The 19,984-nt window shown below is 41.4% G+C and overlaps 1 protein-coding gene and 1 long non-coding RNA gene across 2 annotated transcripts in view; one reads left to right on the forward strand and one right to left on the reverse strand.

Annotated features, from left to right (window-relative positions):
• The first annotated feature begins 1,223 nt into the window (after positions 1-1,223).
• The window catches only part of cyfip1 (cytoplasmic FMR1 interacting protein 1), a 36,836-nt gene continuing 18,075 nt past the window's right edge, over positions 1,224-19,984 (forward strand). The window contains exons 1-18 of the mRNA XM_034583930.1: positions 1,224-1,610; positions 7,605-7,725; positions 8,482-8,571; positions 8,966-9,043; positions 9,379-9,480; positions 9,560-9,741; positions 10,529-10,625; positions 10,951-11,079; positions 11,206-11,310; positions 12,661-12,752; positions 13,141-13,258; positions 13,769-13,891; positions 14,063-14,188; positions 14,342-14,508; positions 15,074-15,221; positions 15,973-16,126; positions 16,227-16,383; positions 17,431-17,527. Coding sequence (XP_034439821.1) covers positions 7,609-7,725; positions 8,482-8,571; positions 8,966-9,043; positions 9,379-9,480; positions 9,560-9,741; positions 10,529-10,625; positions 10,951-11,079; positions 11,206-11,310; positions 12,661-12,752; positions 13,141-13,258; positions 13,769-13,891; positions 14,063-14,188; positions 14,342-14,508; positions 15,074-15,221; positions 15,973-16,126; positions 16,227-16,383; positions 17,431-17,527 — 2,082 coding nt within the window. The 5' untranslated portion in view covers positions 1,224-1,610; positions 7,605-7,608. The remainder of the gene's footprint in view (positions 1,611-7,604; positions 7,726-8,481; positions 8,572-8,965; positions 9,044-9,378; positions 9,481-9,559; positions 9,742-10,528; positions 10,626-10,950; positions 11,080-11,205; positions 11,311-12,660; positions 12,753-13,140; positions 13,259-13,768; positions 13,892-14,062; positions 14,189-14,341; positions 14,509-15,073; positions 15,222-15,972; positions 16,127-16,226; positions 16,384-17,430; positions 17,528-19,984) is intronic.
• Positions 3,044-18,751, reverse strand: LOC117760700. The gene is made up of 3 exons (XR_004613709.1): positions 18,044-18,751; positions 16,938-16,943; positions 3,044-3,055 (listed from the first exon to the last, which is right to left on the reverse strand). It is a non-coding gene; the product is annotated as an uncharacterized LOC117760700 (long non-coding RNA).

A 19,984-nucleotide genomic window follows, 5' to 3' on the forward strand; every position in this document is an offset into this window, starting at 1 on the left:
CCTGATGAGGTGTGGTATTGAATTTGGTGTGATTTGGACACATGATACGTTCAATATTAATAACCTTCAAATAAACAGGCAAACAGCACCTTACAGTCACTGGGGTGTGGCTAAACAGTCAGTCTGTGGACAGAGTTACATGTCTGTAACATGTGGCCAGTGGCCATCAACTGGCAGCCTGTGGGTCAGAGCTGGCTTTTGGTTGCTTCAATACTTTATATTGAGTGGACTTACAGGTCTTTTATTTTGTTGTTTGTTACATTTTTTATATAGTTAAATTTATTTTGAAAAGTTGTGAACTTAAGTCTGAAGATTGTGTCAATTACTTAACAGACTTTTGGCATAGCTGACATACAGTCTATGAAAAAATGTAACAACAATTCAATTAATCATTCAAACTTATATATACACCACACATACTAACAGTAAAAAGCACAATTCAGTTTCATTTTATGAAAGACATTGAGTATAAACTCTTCATTGCAGATGAACCAGGTAGGATGAACACAAAGTTGTCTAACGTCACTCTGCACCATAGACTTTATAAAAAGCTCTGCACACAACGTCCAGCACACAAACAATAAAAAGTTTATATTTGATATTGTAGAACTGTTTGAGGAGGACTCACTGCTGACAAGGAATCATTCTGAAGAAGCTGCAGAGCTTTGACACAGGACAAGAGAACCGAACATTTTAAACACACAGGTTTACAATGGGCTCTGCACTGGTAAGACCCAAATAATCAATGGTAGTAGTAGACAAATAATTCATATACTTAAATTGATTAAGCACGTTTTTCAATATATGTAAAATATTTCATACGAATTTATATCCAGGAAATTACATTATGTTACATTACATTTCATTTAGCTGACCATGAGGGTACAAACCCAGAACAACAGGAATCAAGAAAGTACAATTTCTTCAAGAGAGGCAAACCTTTTATTCAAGGTGTAGTCGGAAGAGATGTGTTTTTAGTTTGCGGCGGAAGATGTATAGACTTTCTGATTTCCTGGTGTCATTGGGGAGCTCATTCCACCATTTAGGAGCCAGGACAGCAAACAGTCGTGATTTCGTTGATTTAAAAACTCTGATTTTGTTCATTTTTAAAGAGGGAATCAAATCCCTCTTCAAATCCATGCCTCATGTGTGCTGCAGCAGCTGGAGCAGGGGGGTGTGGGGGGGTGTTTTTGGCACAAATCAGCTTCCATACCCGCGGGCAGGTTCTCACTGTACATTCCTCTGTCCCGGCCTGTGGTCCCCGCCTATGGCCCCTGCTGCCTGTGGTCCCAGCCTGTGGTCCCTGCTGCCCTGTGGTCCGGGCCCTAGCGGAGCAGAGCCGCACCGCAGCTCCGAGCCCAGCTTCCTGTTGAGTTTCCCTGTATGAGGGACAGGAACTCCCTGCTCGACTTCTCTCCCCCGCCCATGATAATAACACCGACCGAGGAAAAGATTCCTTTGGCCGACGACTGGAATAAAAGCTTGGCTAGAGGCGCTGAAAGACCCGGCCTGCGCGGTGGCCAGAGAGGGATCGAGCTCCCGGCTGCATGTGGCTGTAGTCCGCTGTGAGAGCGCAGAAGTTTTCCCTGCTAACCAGCGACTGACTGCGGGTGAGTGGGGAAGAGTCCTCTCGAAGTTGGTTTCGTGGTGTGAACTTCCAGCGAAGTCCGCCGAGCAGCGAGAGAAAAGAAAGTAGTGTCGCTGACTCCGAGCCGAGCCGGTTCGAGGTTAGAGATCAGCCTCCTGGTCCGGGTCGAGGCGCGCGGACCGAATTAGCTCAGAGGTTAAACAGCTTGTTGCGGTTCAAAGCCATTTTCCTGGCTCGCAGGCCCGAGCTGTGACTAATCTCAGGCCCCGGCACGGAGCAGGGACACGGCCATTACTCCACTGCCATGTCGGAGCAGCTTTCACAGGACGAATCCACCGCAGCGAGTCTCTGGGTTGTTGTCCATTCGCTCTGAACTTTGTTTGTGGAGAGTTTAGTGTTTACCTGTGACTTGGTAAGTGGAGAGTTGTGTCCCCAGGTGGGAAAGAGACACACCAGTTACCATATTATTATCATCTCTGATCCAACATTGACTTTACTGTCTGCAAGTGTTGAATATTTAAAGCAGTGTGTTCTTGTGGACATGGCTGTTCTTCCTCTGGTTGTTACTGTAGCTGGACATTTGTCCCGCTGGGTTCCCCACCCTCCAGATGATGCGTTTAGGGCCCGGCCACTCTCTGTAAATAACAAAACACTCGAGTTTTTCTGCTTTCTACTTTTCTCGCCTTTTCATATCACCAGTGCAGCGCCTGTTTGCAATGTGGTGTTCGCTTGTCCTGGAGCCACTTCAGAATTATTTCTTGACATAAGTGTCTCCTCTAACAATACTACTATATACTGTCACTTTCTATTGTTTGTGTGCTGGACGTTGTGTGCAGAGCTGTTTATAAACAGTCTATTGTGCAGAGTGAAGTTAGAAAACTTTGGGTTCATCCTATCTGGTTTATCTGCAGTGAAGAGTTTCTACTCAATGGTTTTCATAACATGAAACAGAATTGGCTTTAGTACTGTACATGTGTGTGGCTTAAAAGTTTGAATGATTAACTGAACTGGTGTTATTTTACTCATACCTGGCATGTTGGGGATGTCAGGTATGAGTATTGCTGAAGGCTGCTGGATGAAGACTTGTTCAACTCAGTCGAAAGACTGACTGTTGGCACACTGCCTCACCCCCACTGCCTGCTACAAAGCACTGGATGCCTGTTTATTCAAAATTTGTTAATATTGAACATATCTCTTGTCCAATTTGCACCAATTGCAACACTACACTTCCCTGGACCACTAAGATTACATGTGCCAAGTATGAAGCTGATGAGATGAATTTTTCGTGGGATATACGTTCCACATACAGACAGAAAGGCAGCCATTTGTGGAATTAGTAGATTAGATAGAGGGCAACTTCTCAGTTGAATGTGCAACAGCAACAATTATAAACGTGTGGATTAAGAAGTTGACATTTTTACCTTTTGCCTCTGCACCCTCTTTGCTTTGCCTTTGATTATCTCTCATCTTTGTTATGAAGGAATGGGGGATGGGCATGAAGATGCTGTGGGTAAAACCTCACCGGTAAAAGTTTGGTTTGGTATTTTTCTCTGTGGTTGTTTTTTAAAAAAAATCAAGGATGCTGATAAACTAAATGAGAGTATCACATCTGGAGTGATAAACAGTATGCAGCATAATGTTTACAGTACAACAGTGAAGTACAGTGAAACTGAGTGACGGCTTTCATTTCCCTATTGATCATTTATTTTCTCAGTCTCTTGTCAGACCTTATATTTTACGTTTTGTTTGCAGTATTGAACAAAACTTTATAAACTTGAGCGGGGTTTGCAGTTGGATGTTCCCTTTTTTAATATCTGTGAAAAAGAAAAGAAGTTAATTAATAAACTTCATTGTGTCCCAATTAGCTCAAACCAGTGATTTTAGGTTCAACATAAGACATTAGTTCATTTAAGACTTACTGGTGGACCCTTGAGCAGTCAGGAAGTATTTTTTATCATTTTTTATCAAGTGACTGAACAGGAAAACTAAGACACAAAGAGATTCATGCACTGATAAGTGGCAACGATTATCACACCTCAGCATACGACTTCCTTCAGGGTGGCACCGTTGATGCAGCTGGATGTCTTGTGTTTCTGTTTATTGTCACTAAGGAAATGTCTTAAAAACGTTCTGCACACCATAGGTCCTTGTGGCATTTCTCATTTCTGACTAGCGAGGAATATAATGTATATTTCCTCCCCATCTTCAGTGAAGAAACAATTTAGAAAAGGGTCTAGCGGCTCGTATTGGTGTCAAGGTGTCAAACGCTTTGTCATTTCATCTGTTGTGCGTTTCAACATCATAGTTCATACCTCCCCACAGATTGTTGTTTCCTCTTTTTTTTTTTTTAAGTAGTGTTGCGTAACTGCTGTTTCTATGCAGTAACAACCTTAAAGCAAATAACCAAAAATACTCACTCTTTGGTTTTTCCTTCCACATCTACAGTTTCAGTTTTATCTGAAGCCACATACAGATATATGTCTGTTACAGTGGAGGTGAAAGGAATTTTATTTGTGGCGTTTGACAAACTCAGTGGCAACAATGTCCTGGTTGGTGCAGATCAGTGGTCACCAAGCTTCTTTCTCTGAAATACCCCCACAGGCCTGTCAGAGGAACTCAAGTAACCTTTCACCAACACAAGCAGTCATGTTCTTTGAAAGTAATTTAAAATGGATAATTAACCTTGTTTATTTTATAAAGTGGACGTAATTACATTTATTGTGTTTCAATCCAGTTAAAGTCTGTGTTTGGGTCACAGCTTGCATTGGTACTTTCACTGTGGCTCATCTAGTACTTATAGTTAACCATTTATCCATTATTAGTAGCTATCTAATTCTCAATATTTGTATTTATTTCTGGATCAAATGATGATTAATATTTTTTCTTAGGAATTGGTCAAGCGACAGTCTGTCCATATGCACTTTGTGTGATGTTAAAAAAGTGCTTAAGAGAACCTTCACTAGTATAATCACTGTTGCGTGGCAGTGCCTTGCCCTCTGCTTGGCACACCAACTTTACCTACTTGAGGCTGGTTTTAAGCTCCTTACTGTGTAATTACAGAACGAGCCCTGCTAACACATGGTGTGGAACTTCAGCAGTGGGTGTAATGGCCAACAACCGGACAGTCAAAATGAACACTTTGAGGGGCACGGCTTTGCCTGACTCTTCGAACAGCAGACCTCTCTACACTCAGCAATCTAAACAGGAACCGTGCACTAAACGAAATCCTTCAAGGTTCCTTTTTTTTTAATAATGGACTTGGTTTCGGTTCAGAGTTGAAGTTGACACTTCCTGTAACATTTGTCGAAGCTACTAATTCTCTCTATTTTCATATGAATAGATTCAAGCCACAGAAAGTCATTTTAAAAATGTGTGTGTGGATCCCATACTCATTCTTTGTGATTCATACTTCCCCCTTTAGTCGGCAAGAAGACTGAGCTGTAATTAGTGACCCCGTTCCGGCCTGGTCTCTCTAAACTCAGACTGGCTAAAAACAAGATCATTTGGTGTTTGCAAACACAAATTACTTACATGATATAGAGCAGCTAAGTGAGATCCAATCACAAGCCTTCACAGGAGACACTTTTAGGTCACATTTTGATACCAGGTGTGAACACACAAACTTAAAGGGATAGTTCACCCTACAATGAAAATTCACTCATTATGTACTCACCACTAAGCCGATTGAGGAGTGGGTGAAGTGTTTGAGTCCACAAAACACCTTTGGAGTTTCAGGGGTAAACAGCGTTTAAGCCAAATACAATACAATTGAAGTAAGTATGTACGGAGGCATTTTATTTGAAGAATCGGTCACCGTTTACTTCAATTCTATTGGATTTGGCTGCAACGCTGTTTACCCCTGAAACTCCAAAAGTGCTTTGTGGACTCAACACTTCACCCACCCCTCAAATGGCATAACCACTATGCCGATGGAGGGGGGGGGGGGGGTGAACTATCCCTTTAAGGCTGTCCCTTTGTGATCAGATCTCTGAGGATGGATGTTAATACCAGGTCTGAACAGGGCCTGTGATGCTGCTTACTTGACTGTTTGCCATTCAGTTTGATGAGCTAATTTTTTTAGGGGGGAGGGCTAAATCATTAGAGATGCTCTGATAATTGCTCTTCATGGCTGCTCACATCTAACTTCTCTGTATTTTTTGCAACTAACTGCACCTACTGTATTTTACCCTATGTAGAGTGGAGTGACCCTGGTTATTGTAATGTGTACATACTTGTGCAGCATAAAAACTTTCACTTATTCCATTACTTACAGTACAGTGTATTCAGAAACTAACACATTCAGTTTTGTGGTCTCTGGGTGGCCAAACACGTCCGATGACACATTAAAGCATCAGTCACTGTGTGGTGTCAAGTTCATCGGGCTGCAGCACAGAAACAAAGCAAACTAAAACTTAAAAGAAATAATAATGTGACACTTATAATGATAATTATCAATATCGACTAATATGTAAATCTTTGTCTGATATAATTTTTGCCCATATCATTCAGGCCTGCAGGGAAGATTCCCAACATGCCTATTTAGCTTTAAAATGATTAAAGTGCCCTTGATAGGTCAAAATTAATGAATGAAATTATCTCTTTGGCCTTTGCAGAGACTTTATTTATGTGATATGATTAATGATGAGAAGTTTTAAATGTTCATGTTCATTTTTTGTTCCTACATCATTTTCATGTTGAAAAACATCAGCTGCCACATGGTAATATGATGCCTCTTACAGTGGGGATTGTGCACGTTTGTAGAAATCTCTGTGGCACGCGGGCTTGGGCTTGCATCAGACGCTGGTCCTCTGTATGCTTTGCATAATGCCTGCAAAATGAATCAAAACATATTTGGATGAAGAACATCTCATGGCATATGAGATATAGTTTATCCACTAGATATATGTTTATGTTCCTCTCTACTGTTGGACAGCAACATCTAAACATATTGTAATTTTAACCAAAGTAAAATGCTGATTATACCGTAAGCATTCAACAACCACACTCTCAATCGACTGCCTTTGGCATAACAATTTTCAAACTTGCCATGGCAGCTGACATTTTTTTCTCAAATGACATCCCAAACAAAAAATCTGTCTAAGGGGACATGATGAGAAGTTGTATCAACCATCCAGTAACTGTGCATTTATAATGACGGACAGAGACTCAATTGCTGCTGAATGTATGTACTTTAGCCATTAAAAGCTCAAATTCTTTAAAATACATTGGCCCATGTCTTCCTCGTGCCCAGTACTGTGCTTCCATCTGCAGAGGAGGAGGTCCGTGACCTCGTCTGACCCTGAGCCTGTGCATGCAGTGACTGTGACCACGCTTTTGTGTTGGCAGTCAGTCGCTGGGGATTGTTTGACCCTCTGTCAATTCTCATTTCAATAGATTTTTTGGATTGTTCCGTGTCAGTGACGTCTGAAAATCGGCAGTCAGCAGCAGCAGCATGAGAATGCAAACCATAGCACTTACTGATACAGTGCTAATCTATTGACATCACACTGATTTTCTATAATTCTCCATCGGGGATTTTAACAAAGAACCAAACAACTAGACTCTACTCACACTTTGAAATGCAGCATCAAATATTTTTAAATAGCCTGTTGAACGCAAACAAATCTATTTGGCATTATCTCGCCAGCTCACTTTGTCCCCAGCGGTACAGTGAGGTCCCAACCTCAGCCCTGACCTTGTTGATCTATCTGAGGCTATTTGGACAGGAAGCTCTGTGTGGCCTGATAACACAACACAATACCTTGTTTGAAGGTTTTATTCAAAGATAAAGGTGCTGTCTGCAGTTGTATCAGGTTGCTACTGGTGATGTACAACAACGTTTAGGATGAAGCTCAGGACTCTGCTGCTGGTGTCTCAGGTTGTCAACCCAATGCATCACCTAAAAAATCATGTTATTATTTAGACATTGCCTGAGCATTATGCTGTCTTGCTTCATTGCTGCTAGAGTCTAGGTCCTTCATTCTAAGCTAAACATGATTCTTTTTGTCTTTTGCAGCAGCATGGCATCCACGGTGACTTTAGAGGATGCTCTGTCCAACGTGGACCTGTTGGAGGAGCTGCCGCTCCCGGACCAGCAGCCATGCATCGAGCCCCTCCCCTCCTCCGTCATGTATCAGGTCAGTGCCAACAGCAGCGCGTTGCTAATGTCCGACCACTCATCATCCATGCAATTATTTTATGATAATGTTTGTTGTTTTGTTTTTTCTCACTTACCTCCGACATAATGGTTTCTCACATTAGTTCATCACTAGTGATTACCTGGTGTTTTTGTGACCTTGTGTTAATTGGATGTTTCTCTCTCTCTCTCTCTCGCTCTCTCTATATATATATATATATTTATTTATTTATATTGCAGTTACAGGGAATAGGAGAAAATACATTGATCAATAAAAAAACCTTAATAAAGTAAACTCCGTAGCCAATTCTTCAGATTTTACCCGCAGATCATGTCTGAAAACGGCTCGTCTGACAAAAAGTGAAAAACATCAGCGTTTCTTCCAGAATAAGAATCTTATCAATGGGAGGCTGCAAAAGGCCATTACACACATCTCAACAAGGAAAGCTCATGAATGCACCAATCTGAGTATCCTTGTTAGTTAGGTAACACTTACAGATACATTTTCATGCAATAGGAACAAATATATAAATGCAGAAATATTACATTATTTTGGGAAAGGTGAAATATTTGTGTAAGCTGCTCAAGTAAATCAAAATAAATTAAAAATCCTACGACAAATCAAATAGTTTGGCATTTTCTACTTCTCACATACAAATGAACCGCTCTAGCTACGACGTGATGTGTTTTGCCTCTTACATAGCTGAAGTCTGTACCTGTGTAATTTCTTTGGTCATAATTTCCCATCTCCCCACAGCCAAACTTTAACACCAACTTTGAGGATCGAAATGCCTTCGTCACCGGCATCGCCAGATACATCGAGCAAGCCACCGTCCACTCCAACATGGTATGTGAAGTTACTCCTCAGTGTGTCCGTCATCGCTCTCACCTCAGTAATGACTCTGGGAAAATAAATATTCCCCACAAAGAGGTCAAGGTTTGTTTGGAACAGGATCGGGCAAAAGAGGCGCGCCTGTCCCAGCAGAGTCTTTGGTATTGTCTAGCGGGCAGCTCACAGAATCCAGGGCTTTGTGTCTAATTAGTGAGTGACTAATTGCCCGGGGCTGGAATCAGACAGCACTTTGTGTGAAGGCAGGATGGCACTTTGCTCCACTCACTGTAAACAACTGACATGTTTTAGTCCTTATGTGGTGTTTGTGTGTTCATTTTTTTATTGTAGACTGTAACATGTGAGCCAGTTTTGAACTGATTGGGCTTATTGATATATTGTTTTTAAATAGAATGAGATGCTGGAGGAGGGGCAGGAATACGCCATCATGCTCTACACCTGGAGAAGCTGCTCACGTGCAATACCACAGGTAACCACTGTGCTTTCGGGAACACTGTGCTCCCATGACTTGTATGTATAAGGCTGCAACGATTAGCCAATTAAATAATTAACAGTTTCCAAATTAAAAAATGTTCTGCTTTTCTTTGTCACCTCTCCATTGTGAGATTTTTGTAATCAGTATTTTGAACTATTTCCTGCCATGTTGCAGACAACACAATCATTAGGAGATTAATATGCAGATTAATAGATGATGCAAACAAATTTTATTTTCAACCCTAATCTTGATATCTCTGGATTAAAAGCTATGTGAGGTTTCCTTTGTGCTCTACCCTTCAGATTTTTGTTTCTCTTTTTCTCTTCTAGGTAAAATGCAATGAGCAGCCCAACAGAGTGGAGATCTATGAGAAGACAGTGGAGGTGCTGGAGCCTGAAGTCACCAAGCTGATGAATTTCATGTACTTCCAGGTAAATATACATTCATATATGGGTAGAGAGTCTCCTTGACTGTCTCTTCAACGCTTAATCTCCTCCTTGTCTCCTTCAGCGCACCGCCATCGACCGTTTTTGCGGCGAGGTCCGCCGTCTCTGTCACACCGAGCGCAGGAAGGACTTTGTCTCTGAGGCGTACCTGATGACCCTCGGAAAGTTCATCAACATGTTCGCTGTGCTGGACGAGCTGAAGAACATGAAATGCAGCGTCAAGAACGACCACTCTGCCTACAAACGGTACTGAGAGTTGGAGCACATACTGCTCGTATTCACACTGTGGTGCCGTGACAGACACTAGATGGCAGCATCAGCCGCCAACAAGGAAAAAACACCATGTCCTATGTCAGACCTGTGTTTTTCAACCAGGGAGACCACTGCCCCTGATACAGGAGACTCAGTGTTCCAGGATTATGCTAACTATTTGAATGTTAGAAAACTACTGATATACAATACGTTATTGCAATTTTTTAAAAGATTTTATTGATGACTTTTAAAGCTTTACACAACCCTGTGTATATCAAGGATTTACTAAGTCCCTGTGAGCCTGCACGCCATCTTAGATCAGCTGATAGTCTTCTGGTAGGGCCCAGAGCCTGATTGGTGACTAAAGGCTGTCGTGCTTTTGCAGTACGAGCCCCAAACTCTGGAATGACTTATCAGCTAAGATCAGAAATGCCACATCTGTTACAGCTATTAAATCCCTTCTTAAAAGTGTTAATCTCTGAATTCTGAATCGTTTTATTATTTTAATGTGTGAAGCACTTTGTAACTTTGTTAAGAAAACAGCTTCTTCTTCGTTTCCTCCTTATTCCTCTTTTTCCCCTCTTATTATTATTCTGTGGTTTACTTTAATTTATTCTGTGGTTTACTTTAATTTAATTTGCTGGGAGCAACAACTTGAACACCATTTTTAAGACTTTACCTGTATGTATTTGTATTGTGTGTGGCAGTCAGCCAAGTTAATATCGGTTTGGTATGATTCTTTCTAGATTATTAAAACACAATGTTTCTTGTCTTTGCTTAGAGCGGCCCAGTTCCTCAGAAAGATGTCCGAGCCCTCGTCCATTCAGGAGTCTCAGAATTTGTCCATGTTCCTGGCAAACCACAACAAAATCACTCAGGTTTGTTAGACGTGCATCAGACTGTTCAAACTCTTAAGATGAAATGGTTTCAACATGGAAGCACTTCTCAACAACTGTGTCATTGCTGCTTTCAGTCGTGAAACACCTGCAAAAAACACCAATCATTTTCTATTCTTAACCTATAATCTATTCCTGGATTTTAATAAGCATTTGATTAAAAAATAAGATTTGAAATTTAGGCAAAGAAAGTCCTAAAAGGCTAATGTAAAACAGTAACAGACAGTTACTCTAACTGTTAACAGTTAAAAACATGACTAATAACATTATGATTTAATCATCAGTCGTCCTCTGTGATGTCCGTCAGTCTTTGCAGCAGCAGCTGGAGGTGATAAATGGATATGACGAGCTGCTGGCAGACATCGTCAACCTGTGCATCGATTACTACGAGAACAAGATGTACCTCACTCCCAGTGAGAAACACATGCTGCTCAAAGTAAGTGAAGCCCTTCACCATTTACTGGTGAATGACTGCTTCAGCTCATTCTAAACAATTTACTGGAGCATTGTCCACAGTAATGTTCATCCTTTACAACATGTAACCAACACTCCACTTCCCCAGGTAATGGGCTTTGGTTTGTACCTCATGGACGGAAACAGCAGCAGCATCTATAAACTCGATGCCAAGAAGAGACTTAACCTCAGCAAGATTGACAAGTTTTTCAAGGTACAAAGGTGTAGACATATGTCACATGTATGTATGTATGTATGTATGTATATATATATATATATATATATACACACACACACACACACACACACACACACACACACACACACACACACACACACACACACACACACACAAGGACATTAGTCAAGTTGTACTGTAATTCACTGTACTGTGTGATGGACGTTTTCTGGAAGCTGGTGAAAGGAGAACTCAGGCAGCAGCTGATGTCTTATGCAGAAGGATTTATTGTAGACTTGATGCATCAAGGAGACCAGAAGGTGGAACAATAAACAAACGCTAACAGAGTAACATGAGCAATTGTCAACCCCAAGTCTGAAGATGTCTCCCACAGCTTCCCCATATATCTCCCTCTACTTGCGTCACCCATTATAACAGCACATCCATGAAAGGCTAGAATTGCTGTCACTCTGTATGTTACATGTAGGTGTTCACATCCTATTGGACAGTTAAGCCTAAAGTATGCATTCCTAAATCACATTGTGTCCTTACGTCTTTCCACTGGTGAAATACGTAAAAGAGTTAAAGTCGGTGAGAGTTGAAGTTGGTGCCTCTCTGTCTGGGGCATCTGAGTTAGATGTGAAAGTCACTACAATGTATTCTTTGTTGGCCCTTTATCTATAACTTGACCTTGGCTACTGCTTAGAGAGAGAAGGGAGTGTGTGTGTGGAATAAGACAGGCACTATTCTCCTGTACAGATATAATGTAATATACAATATACATAATATATAGTGGCATATACTGTAATGTGTGAGGATTGTCAGAAATTCCTCAACATACTGCAGAACATTTAAATTCAATTTCCAAATTCTCCTTAAACATTTTGAATTTGTTTTTATTCACATCATTTTTTTCAAAGCAGTACAAAAGAAGGCAAAGTGCAGCTTGGAAAAGAACCCCAAAAAAAGAGAGAGGAATAAAACCGAAAACGAGAAAGAAAACTAGAATAGCTATAGCTAAAATAATTATATAACCCACCACCCTTATCAAATCCACTCAAACGTATTGGGTTCTTCCCTGACCCTTACCCCACCCTTCTACCAAGTTTAAATAAAATAGTTTCTGTAGTTTTTGCGTAACTCTGCTAAAAGCCAAACAGTGATGAAAACACAACCCCTTGGTGGAGGTAAAAAAACAGCCCACCCCAAATATCCATGTGTCTCAACTACAATTACATTAAGTCATTTCCACGCAATGAGTCTACCTTGATTGTTATTGCTGCTTACATTAAATGAATCTTGAGTGATGCCACAATGTACCCAGTATTTGGTGTTGGAGAAGTGAAGAGATGCTTCATGTAAATCTGTGTGTTTTGGTGTTCACAGCAACTCCAGGTGGTCCCTCTGTTCGGTGACATGCAGATTGAGTTGTCGCGTTACATCAAGACCAGTGCTCACTTTGAAGATAACAAATCCAGGTGAGATGAACACAAACGTCTCTGCCAACTCGGCCCTAGCCTCTTTGATTTTGAATTATTTTTTTTTTTTTTTTAATCGAAGAAATACATTTTCTGACAATGATTATAAATAGACAATTTTCAGCCTTATCTTTTATTGTATCGTGTCCTGTTCACAAATGACACGTTACAGTTGAGTGTTTTTTTGTTTTTGTTTGTTTTTTCAGCTTTGTGAATTATATATGCCTCTACCTGCTTGGCCGTCAAATCTTTGTCTAGCAAACAATCTGTTCTTTTGCTATGTCATTACATCAGGGCTTTCTCCAACTCAGCATCGGTGTGTACTAGCTTTATTAACAAGAATACATGTATTCTTCACTGGGCTTCTCTCCTTCTTCTTACCCCCCAGGTGGACGTGCACATCTATATCCAGCAGTCCCCAGTACAACATCTGTGAGCAGATGCTTCAGATCCGCGACGATCACATGCGCTTCATCTCGGAGTTGGCTCGCTACAGCAACAGTGAGGTTAGTGCCACATTCCACTGAGTTTAAATTGGCCTGGATCAGGACATGGCATACTTACACAGTATGTTACCGTTACCTCAGACATTAGCCAATTAAATAAAGAAACATACAGTACATCAGCCACCTGGCAGCTTTCAGCTGGGAGTCTTCTATAGCTCTTCCTTATGTGAGGGATATTAGAATTCCCAGCTGTGATGTAACAAGCTTTTAAACAGATGTCATGCCCTGACGGATTTTCAGAGGTCACAACTCACTGTAGTTCAGATGGAAGTTTAACCAACTGACTTGTGGATTAGAATTGCTGATGCAATCACTGAGGACAGAAATGTTAAGAATGAGGGAAGTAATTTCAATGATCACATCCTGAATGGTGAAGCTTTACTGCTGGGTTTTTATGCTCTGTAATCATTTTCACTAATCTATGCTGTGAGAAAATCAGGATTTTAAAAAGTGGGCCTGCAGTGTTAATTTTCAGGGTGTGACAAAGTGTGTTGCTTTTTGCCCACGTAGGTGGTGACGGGATCAGGGCGTCAGGAAGCCCAGAAGACTGATGCTGAGTACAGGAAGCTGTTTGACTTGGCCCTGCAGGGCCTGCAGCTGCTCTCTCAGTGGAGCGCTCATGTCATGGAAGTGGTAAGAAAGCACAGATTACACAGATTCTAATCATTTTATATATATAACTTTTACATATATACACTAGACTTTAAATAAAATAAGGTATTGAGAATGTTTACCAATCTTGACATTTATTCTTGTATATTATTGTTTCTTTTTGTCTTTTAAACTTTGTGACTTTGCCGACAGTACTCCTGGAAACTGGTTCATCCAACAGACAAGTACTCCAACAAGGAGTGCCCTGACAATGCAGAGGAGTACGAAAGAGCCACCAGATACAACTACACCAGCGAGGAGAAATTTGCCCTCGTAGAGGTCAGTTGTGACCTCAACACATGCAGCACACATACTCTATGGTTTATCAGCTGCCACCAGTCTAAATCACTGATTCTCTAAATCACTGATTCTCTAAATCACTGATTCTCTAAATCACTGATTCTCTAAATCACTGATTCAATGTTTTGACAGGTAATGGCTATGATAAAGGGACTGCAGGTGCTGATGGGACGCATGGAGAGTGTGTTCAATCACGCCATCCGTCACACCATCTATTCAGCCCTGCAGGACTTTGCTCAAGTCACTCTGCGTGACCCGCTGCGGCAGGCCATCAAGAAGAAGAAAAATGTTGTTCAGAGGTAAAGGTCACACAACAATCACATTCACAGCTGCAGACTGTCCAACAACACTTTATTCTTGTGTTAATCATATCACCCAGAAAAGAGTAAAAAATGTTTTTCATTATGCTGCAACAAAACATTTATTTATTTTGTCTGGTTTTCCAGGCTTTGGGATGTGTTAAAGGTGATAGTCATATTTTTATACTAACAGTGGGTCGAATGACTGTGTAAAGTAAAAGCTGTTGCTCATAGTGTTGAACCCACAGATAAATATCACCTCACTTTTTGGTTTCTCTCAACTCTATGGAGCTTTATAGCATCTTTTACCACATTACTTTGATTTTCCAACCTTTACAGTTTTGGTTCCATCCCACCACTATTAATATGTTTTCTCCTGTGGCAGGTTGCTGTTCACAACAATAACACACTGTTCTTTGCAGCTGCTTCTTTACAACCCTCTGTACTGTATAAACATGAATCTCCAGTGAACTTGCTTCATATTCATAATTGCAGCTATGCCAGTGTGTGTGTTAACTGGGACTTTCAAGCCAGCGATTAACTAGAAATTGTCCTTTGACCACAGCGTCCTCCAGGCCATCCGGAAGACGGTCTGTGACTGGGAAATCGGCCGGGAGCCCCACAACGATCCTGCCCTCCGCGGAGAAAAAGACCCCAAGGGAGGCTTTGACATAAAGGTTCCCCGCCGTGCTGTGGGGCCCTCCAGCACTCAGGTCTGAGCTCCACACTCTGCTGATAAACCCACCTCCCTTTAACCTCTCCTTTTGTAATCATTTCCCATACCTCCAAGGTCTTATTCACTGCAACCCTGGCTGTTGCCAGTCATCAATAATGAGGATTTTGAAGCTCGCAATGCCGATGTGTCAGACATCAGATATTAATAAGGGAGATAATATGAGCGCAGCTTTCATAAACCTGCCTGTTGTGTTTGCTGTATTGTTCTCTCTTCTCATTATCTCTGAATGACTATAATAGAACTTTACCTTCCAACCTTCTACTTCACATTCATCACAGCGCGGAATAGCAGTCATCTATGCAATTGTGTTACATATCACAAATATTATCATTATTAAGAAGCATCCCGCATGTTGCATAAACCATACAGATTTATCAGCTTAAAACTTAATTCCAAGAACTAATCTTTTTTCCAGTTCTAGTTTGACTGTAAAGCCCTAAACAATCACCTTCTGTGTTTGTCTGCCCGAATCAGCAGATTTTCACTCGTTTGAGTTGTAACGAGTGGAGATTATAAAGACGCGGCCTAAGAAAATGTTCCCCACTGAGGTGAACTCGAAATGTATTTTCAGTGATTATCAAAAGGAAATTGCGCTGCAGCTTCCCTGCTGTAGATGTAAGATGATCCCTGTAAGATATTATGTGAAATGTCTGTGAGACAAGACTGTCTGAAGGGGAGGTAGTTTGTAAAATCCACTTACAGTGTTGTCTTATATTAAATACATGTAGCTCTATATGGTGAGGACCATGCTGGAGTCTCTCATTGCTGACAAAAGTGGATCTAAGAAGACTCTGCGCAGCAGTCTCGAAGGCCCAACCATCCTGGACATTGAGAGGTTTCACCGCGAGTCCTTCTTTTACACCCACCTGCTGAATTTCAGTGGTACGTAGAAACAGCAGTTTGATCCTGTAGCTCCTTTAAATGCTGAATAACTGCCATTAGATGGAGCCACTCTAATGAAACCTATTTCTCTTCCATGCAGAGACCTTGCAGCAGTGTTGCGACGTCTCCCAGCTGTGGTTCAGGGAGTTCTTCCTGGAGCTCACCATGGGTCGCAGGATTCAGTTCCCCATTGAGATGTCCATGCCCTGGATCCTCACCGACCACATCCTGGAGACCAAGGAAGCTTCTATGATGGAGTAAATTATGATTTAGTTTTTTGTTCCCTGTAACAAACTGTGGGGGAATATTCCTTTTCAACCACTCCCCAACACCTCACATGTTTCTTCCCTGTTTAGCTGTGAACTTTGGAGCTTTTCTTTAGTTTCAGCCTTTTGCAATAGTCCAAAACCTGAAAAAGACTTTCACTCTCTAACTAATCGGTGTGCTTTGAATTTGACAACACTGATGTCTGTGTGTGTGAGATTATTGGTGGTGTGACTGGCCAGAGGCATTCAGCAACTCAAGTAATTGTTTCGTCTTATCTTGTGTTTTCAAAAAAGACCCTGGGTAAGAACCTAAAAATTGGGATTAACTATGAATATCTATTTTAAAACTGCAGGCAAACACAGCAGGATTATGCTGATATGAGGCAGGTTTTACATAAGCCATTAAGCACATCATCTGGCTTGAACCGTAAATGCTGTAATTCTTCATGTTCACCCAAAATTGTTTAAAAAGTGTGTATCAACCATATAGATATTTAATATTGACAGTTATCATTTTAATATTGGTGGACAACTTGTACTCGTACAAATAACTCCCTGACTCACCTCGTGTGTTCTCGTGTGTTCTCGTGTGTTTGTGTGTGTTTGTGTGTGTTTGTGTGTGTTTGTGTGTGTTTGTGTGTGTTTGTGTGTGTTTGTGTGTGTTCGTGTGTGTTTGTGTGTGTTTCGTGTGCGTTTCGTGTGTTCGTGTAAGCGAGAGAAGGATAGCAGAGTGCATCAATGCTCTGCACAGTGAATGAAATAAGATTCTAACCATTTGAACTACTGAATGAAAACAGAGAATCTGTATCAATCACAAACTAGATAAATTGGTCTGTGGTGTTCTGCCACAGTCAAGGTAACTAAAACACATTTTCAGCACTGTATGAACCACTGTGTAGGCATCACACTCAGCTATCCTTATTTTCTTAGCAAATTTACGTCTAAAATCGTTGTCTAACATATTAATGTATCTTTTGTTCCCTCATTATTCACAAGTAAGACACTGAACCTTTCCTTTCTTTCTCTCATCTCCTGCAGGTATGTGCTGTATCCCCTGGATTTGTACAATGACAGTGCACACTACGCCCTGACCAAATTCAAGAAGCAGTTCCTCTACGATGAAATAGAAGCTGAGGTAATAGACAAAAACATGGGGCAGCAGGCTTTAACAGTCAGTTATGTCCTTCTCTACGTCCTCTGATAAACTACAGCAGTGGTCTGTAACTGGGTCAAACCTTGATCACCAGATCATTTAGATAATCTGGTTATTTTTATGTCACACAGAAATTCACAGATATAGCTATAGGGTATAGATGTCTGTCATGGCCACAACATTCATAGAATCACTTCCTCTTAGGGAAATTTCCTTCAAAGTAGAAGCACAATGTTTGTTTTGTTGCTGTAATGCTTTCAATCGAGCTGAATTGCAGAGCTTTTATTTTGTAAAGGTGTAAAGTTGTGTCTGAAGATTGTGTCGGTTGCTTAACAGACCTCTGAAATACCCGACATGTAATTGTTACGGGTCCCAGGATTGGTACCACAGCAACAAAGTATGTCTGTAAAATACAGCATGAATGCAGCAGCAATAAAGACACGGAGCATTCAGTTCATCATCCAGACTGCATCTTATTCAAATTCAACACAATTTGACATACAAACATTTTCAATATAAACCTATTGAACATTAGCTTATAACTGGTCTTTATAAGGCACAATAACAATACATGACTTTATTACAGCGTGTGTGTGTGTGTCGGCGCTGAAATACACACTGTGTAAAGTAAACACCATTCTATAGCGACCTGCCTGCAAGACTACGCGCAGGTAAAATAAACACCTATACAGGCGATTGTTGTCACCGCCCACCTAGTGGCGCGAGTGTCTCCCGTCTCACTGTCCAGCGGAGTTTCTAAGTTTTTAACAGTCCAACAAAATAATCACAACAACATCAATATGTCTCAATGACACTCGTGGTGATCAAGCTAAGCTTTAGGAGTTAATGTAGGTGACTCTCACCCACTACTAACCTGTAAAATACAGCATGAATGCAGCAGCAATAAAGACACGGAGCATTCAGTTCATCATCCAGACTGCATCTGGCATGTGGGCGGAAGTTACCCCCAAAGAGACAGTACGGGGTGCAACTGCTCCCGTGCCAACCGTTCCACCTGAGTGCTGCTGTCATTTACTGATCTCTCCATAATGCATATGAAACATTCACCCACGTGACTATCACGTATATTACAGTTGCAAAAATTACTATTAAAGTAATTAAATCAAATATTTTGGAGCATACCACACACTCCCCCACAAACAAAAAGTGGCTCCCGACACTTGCTATTAGTAACAGTTTTCAATAACTCACAATAACATTCGAAACATCAAATACAAAGCTTATAATTACTCAACATCTGAAGGCACATTAGTAATGATAAACATATGTAAATGTACAGTGTCTATCAATCATTCAATAACAGTGGATAGGATAGATGATTGGCAAGTATGTAGGATGAATGATAGGTGTGGAATGAAATGGTTGTAAGTAAGACTGTGGATACTGGTGAGTGTAAACTATGGGCTGAGTCCCTATTGCATTCACAGTGACACGTGGCTGGTAAGTTGGTTGACCCAGGGAGGTGTAAGTGAACATCTGGCCAGGGCGTCTGTCTCTAGTAGACCTCCTCAATGTAGGCTGAGTCCCTTGGACCTCTATGTTTGAGTCATAAGCCTGAGACTGCTCCTGCTCATTGTAAGGCTGGTGTTCCTCAGTGCACGGCACTCTGTCATCTTGTCCTTGTGCTTCCTCAACGACACTTCCCCTTTCAGATGCAGGCTCATCGAGAACAGGTTCCTCCAGGTAAGCTCCGATCTGCTCAGGGTGGTTTTGGGTCTCACAGCTGACTCTTTGGTGCGGTATGTCATTTCCAACTCTCAATACTTCCCTTGGCATCCGTAGCCAATACCGTGGTCTTTCCTCTTCGTCATCTGAGTCTGTTGTGTCATGGTTCTGCGTCTGTTCACTTGTTCTCAAGGGTTTTGAGGTTCCATTTCTCCTTTGCGACTTTGCAGGTGCAACAGAGGTTGGTTGCTCTACAGGTAAGTCATTTACTTGAAGCAACAAGTTTCGGTGGAGAGTGCGGATGGGCCGGTCCCCTGTCTCAGGACTCACTTTATAGACTGGGTTATCACCAAGCTGTTCTCTGACGATGTAGATTGTCTTTTCCCAATAGGACTTCAGTTTGCATGGACCTCCTCTTTGGGAAACATTGCGAACAAGGACCCGGTCACCTGGCTGAAGAGTCACACCTCTGTTCCTTCTATCATAATAATGTTTGCCTTTAGCACTTGACTGCTGGCTGTTTGTGCTCGCTATCCTGTATGCCTCGACCATTTTCTCTGCCCATTTTTCTGCGTACCCTGTTGGTGTTTTTGTTTCTTCCTCTGCCACCAACCCGAAGAGAAGGTCAACAGGAAGACGTGGATGGTGACCATATAACAAAAAATATGGCGAGTAGCCTGTCGACTCGTGCTTGGTACAATTATATGCATGAATAACATGTGGCAGGTGATCCTTCCAGCTCTCTTTCTCTTT

The sequence above is a fragment of the Hippoglossus hippoglossus genome, chromosome 4 (genome assembly GCF_009819705.1).
Source record: "Hippoglossus hippoglossus isolate fHipHip1 chromosome 4, fHipHip1.pri, whole genome shotgun sequence".
Lineage (NCBI taxonomy): Eukaryota > Metazoa > Chordata > Actinopteri > Pleuronectiformes > Pleuronectidae > Hippoglossus > Hippoglossus hippoglossus.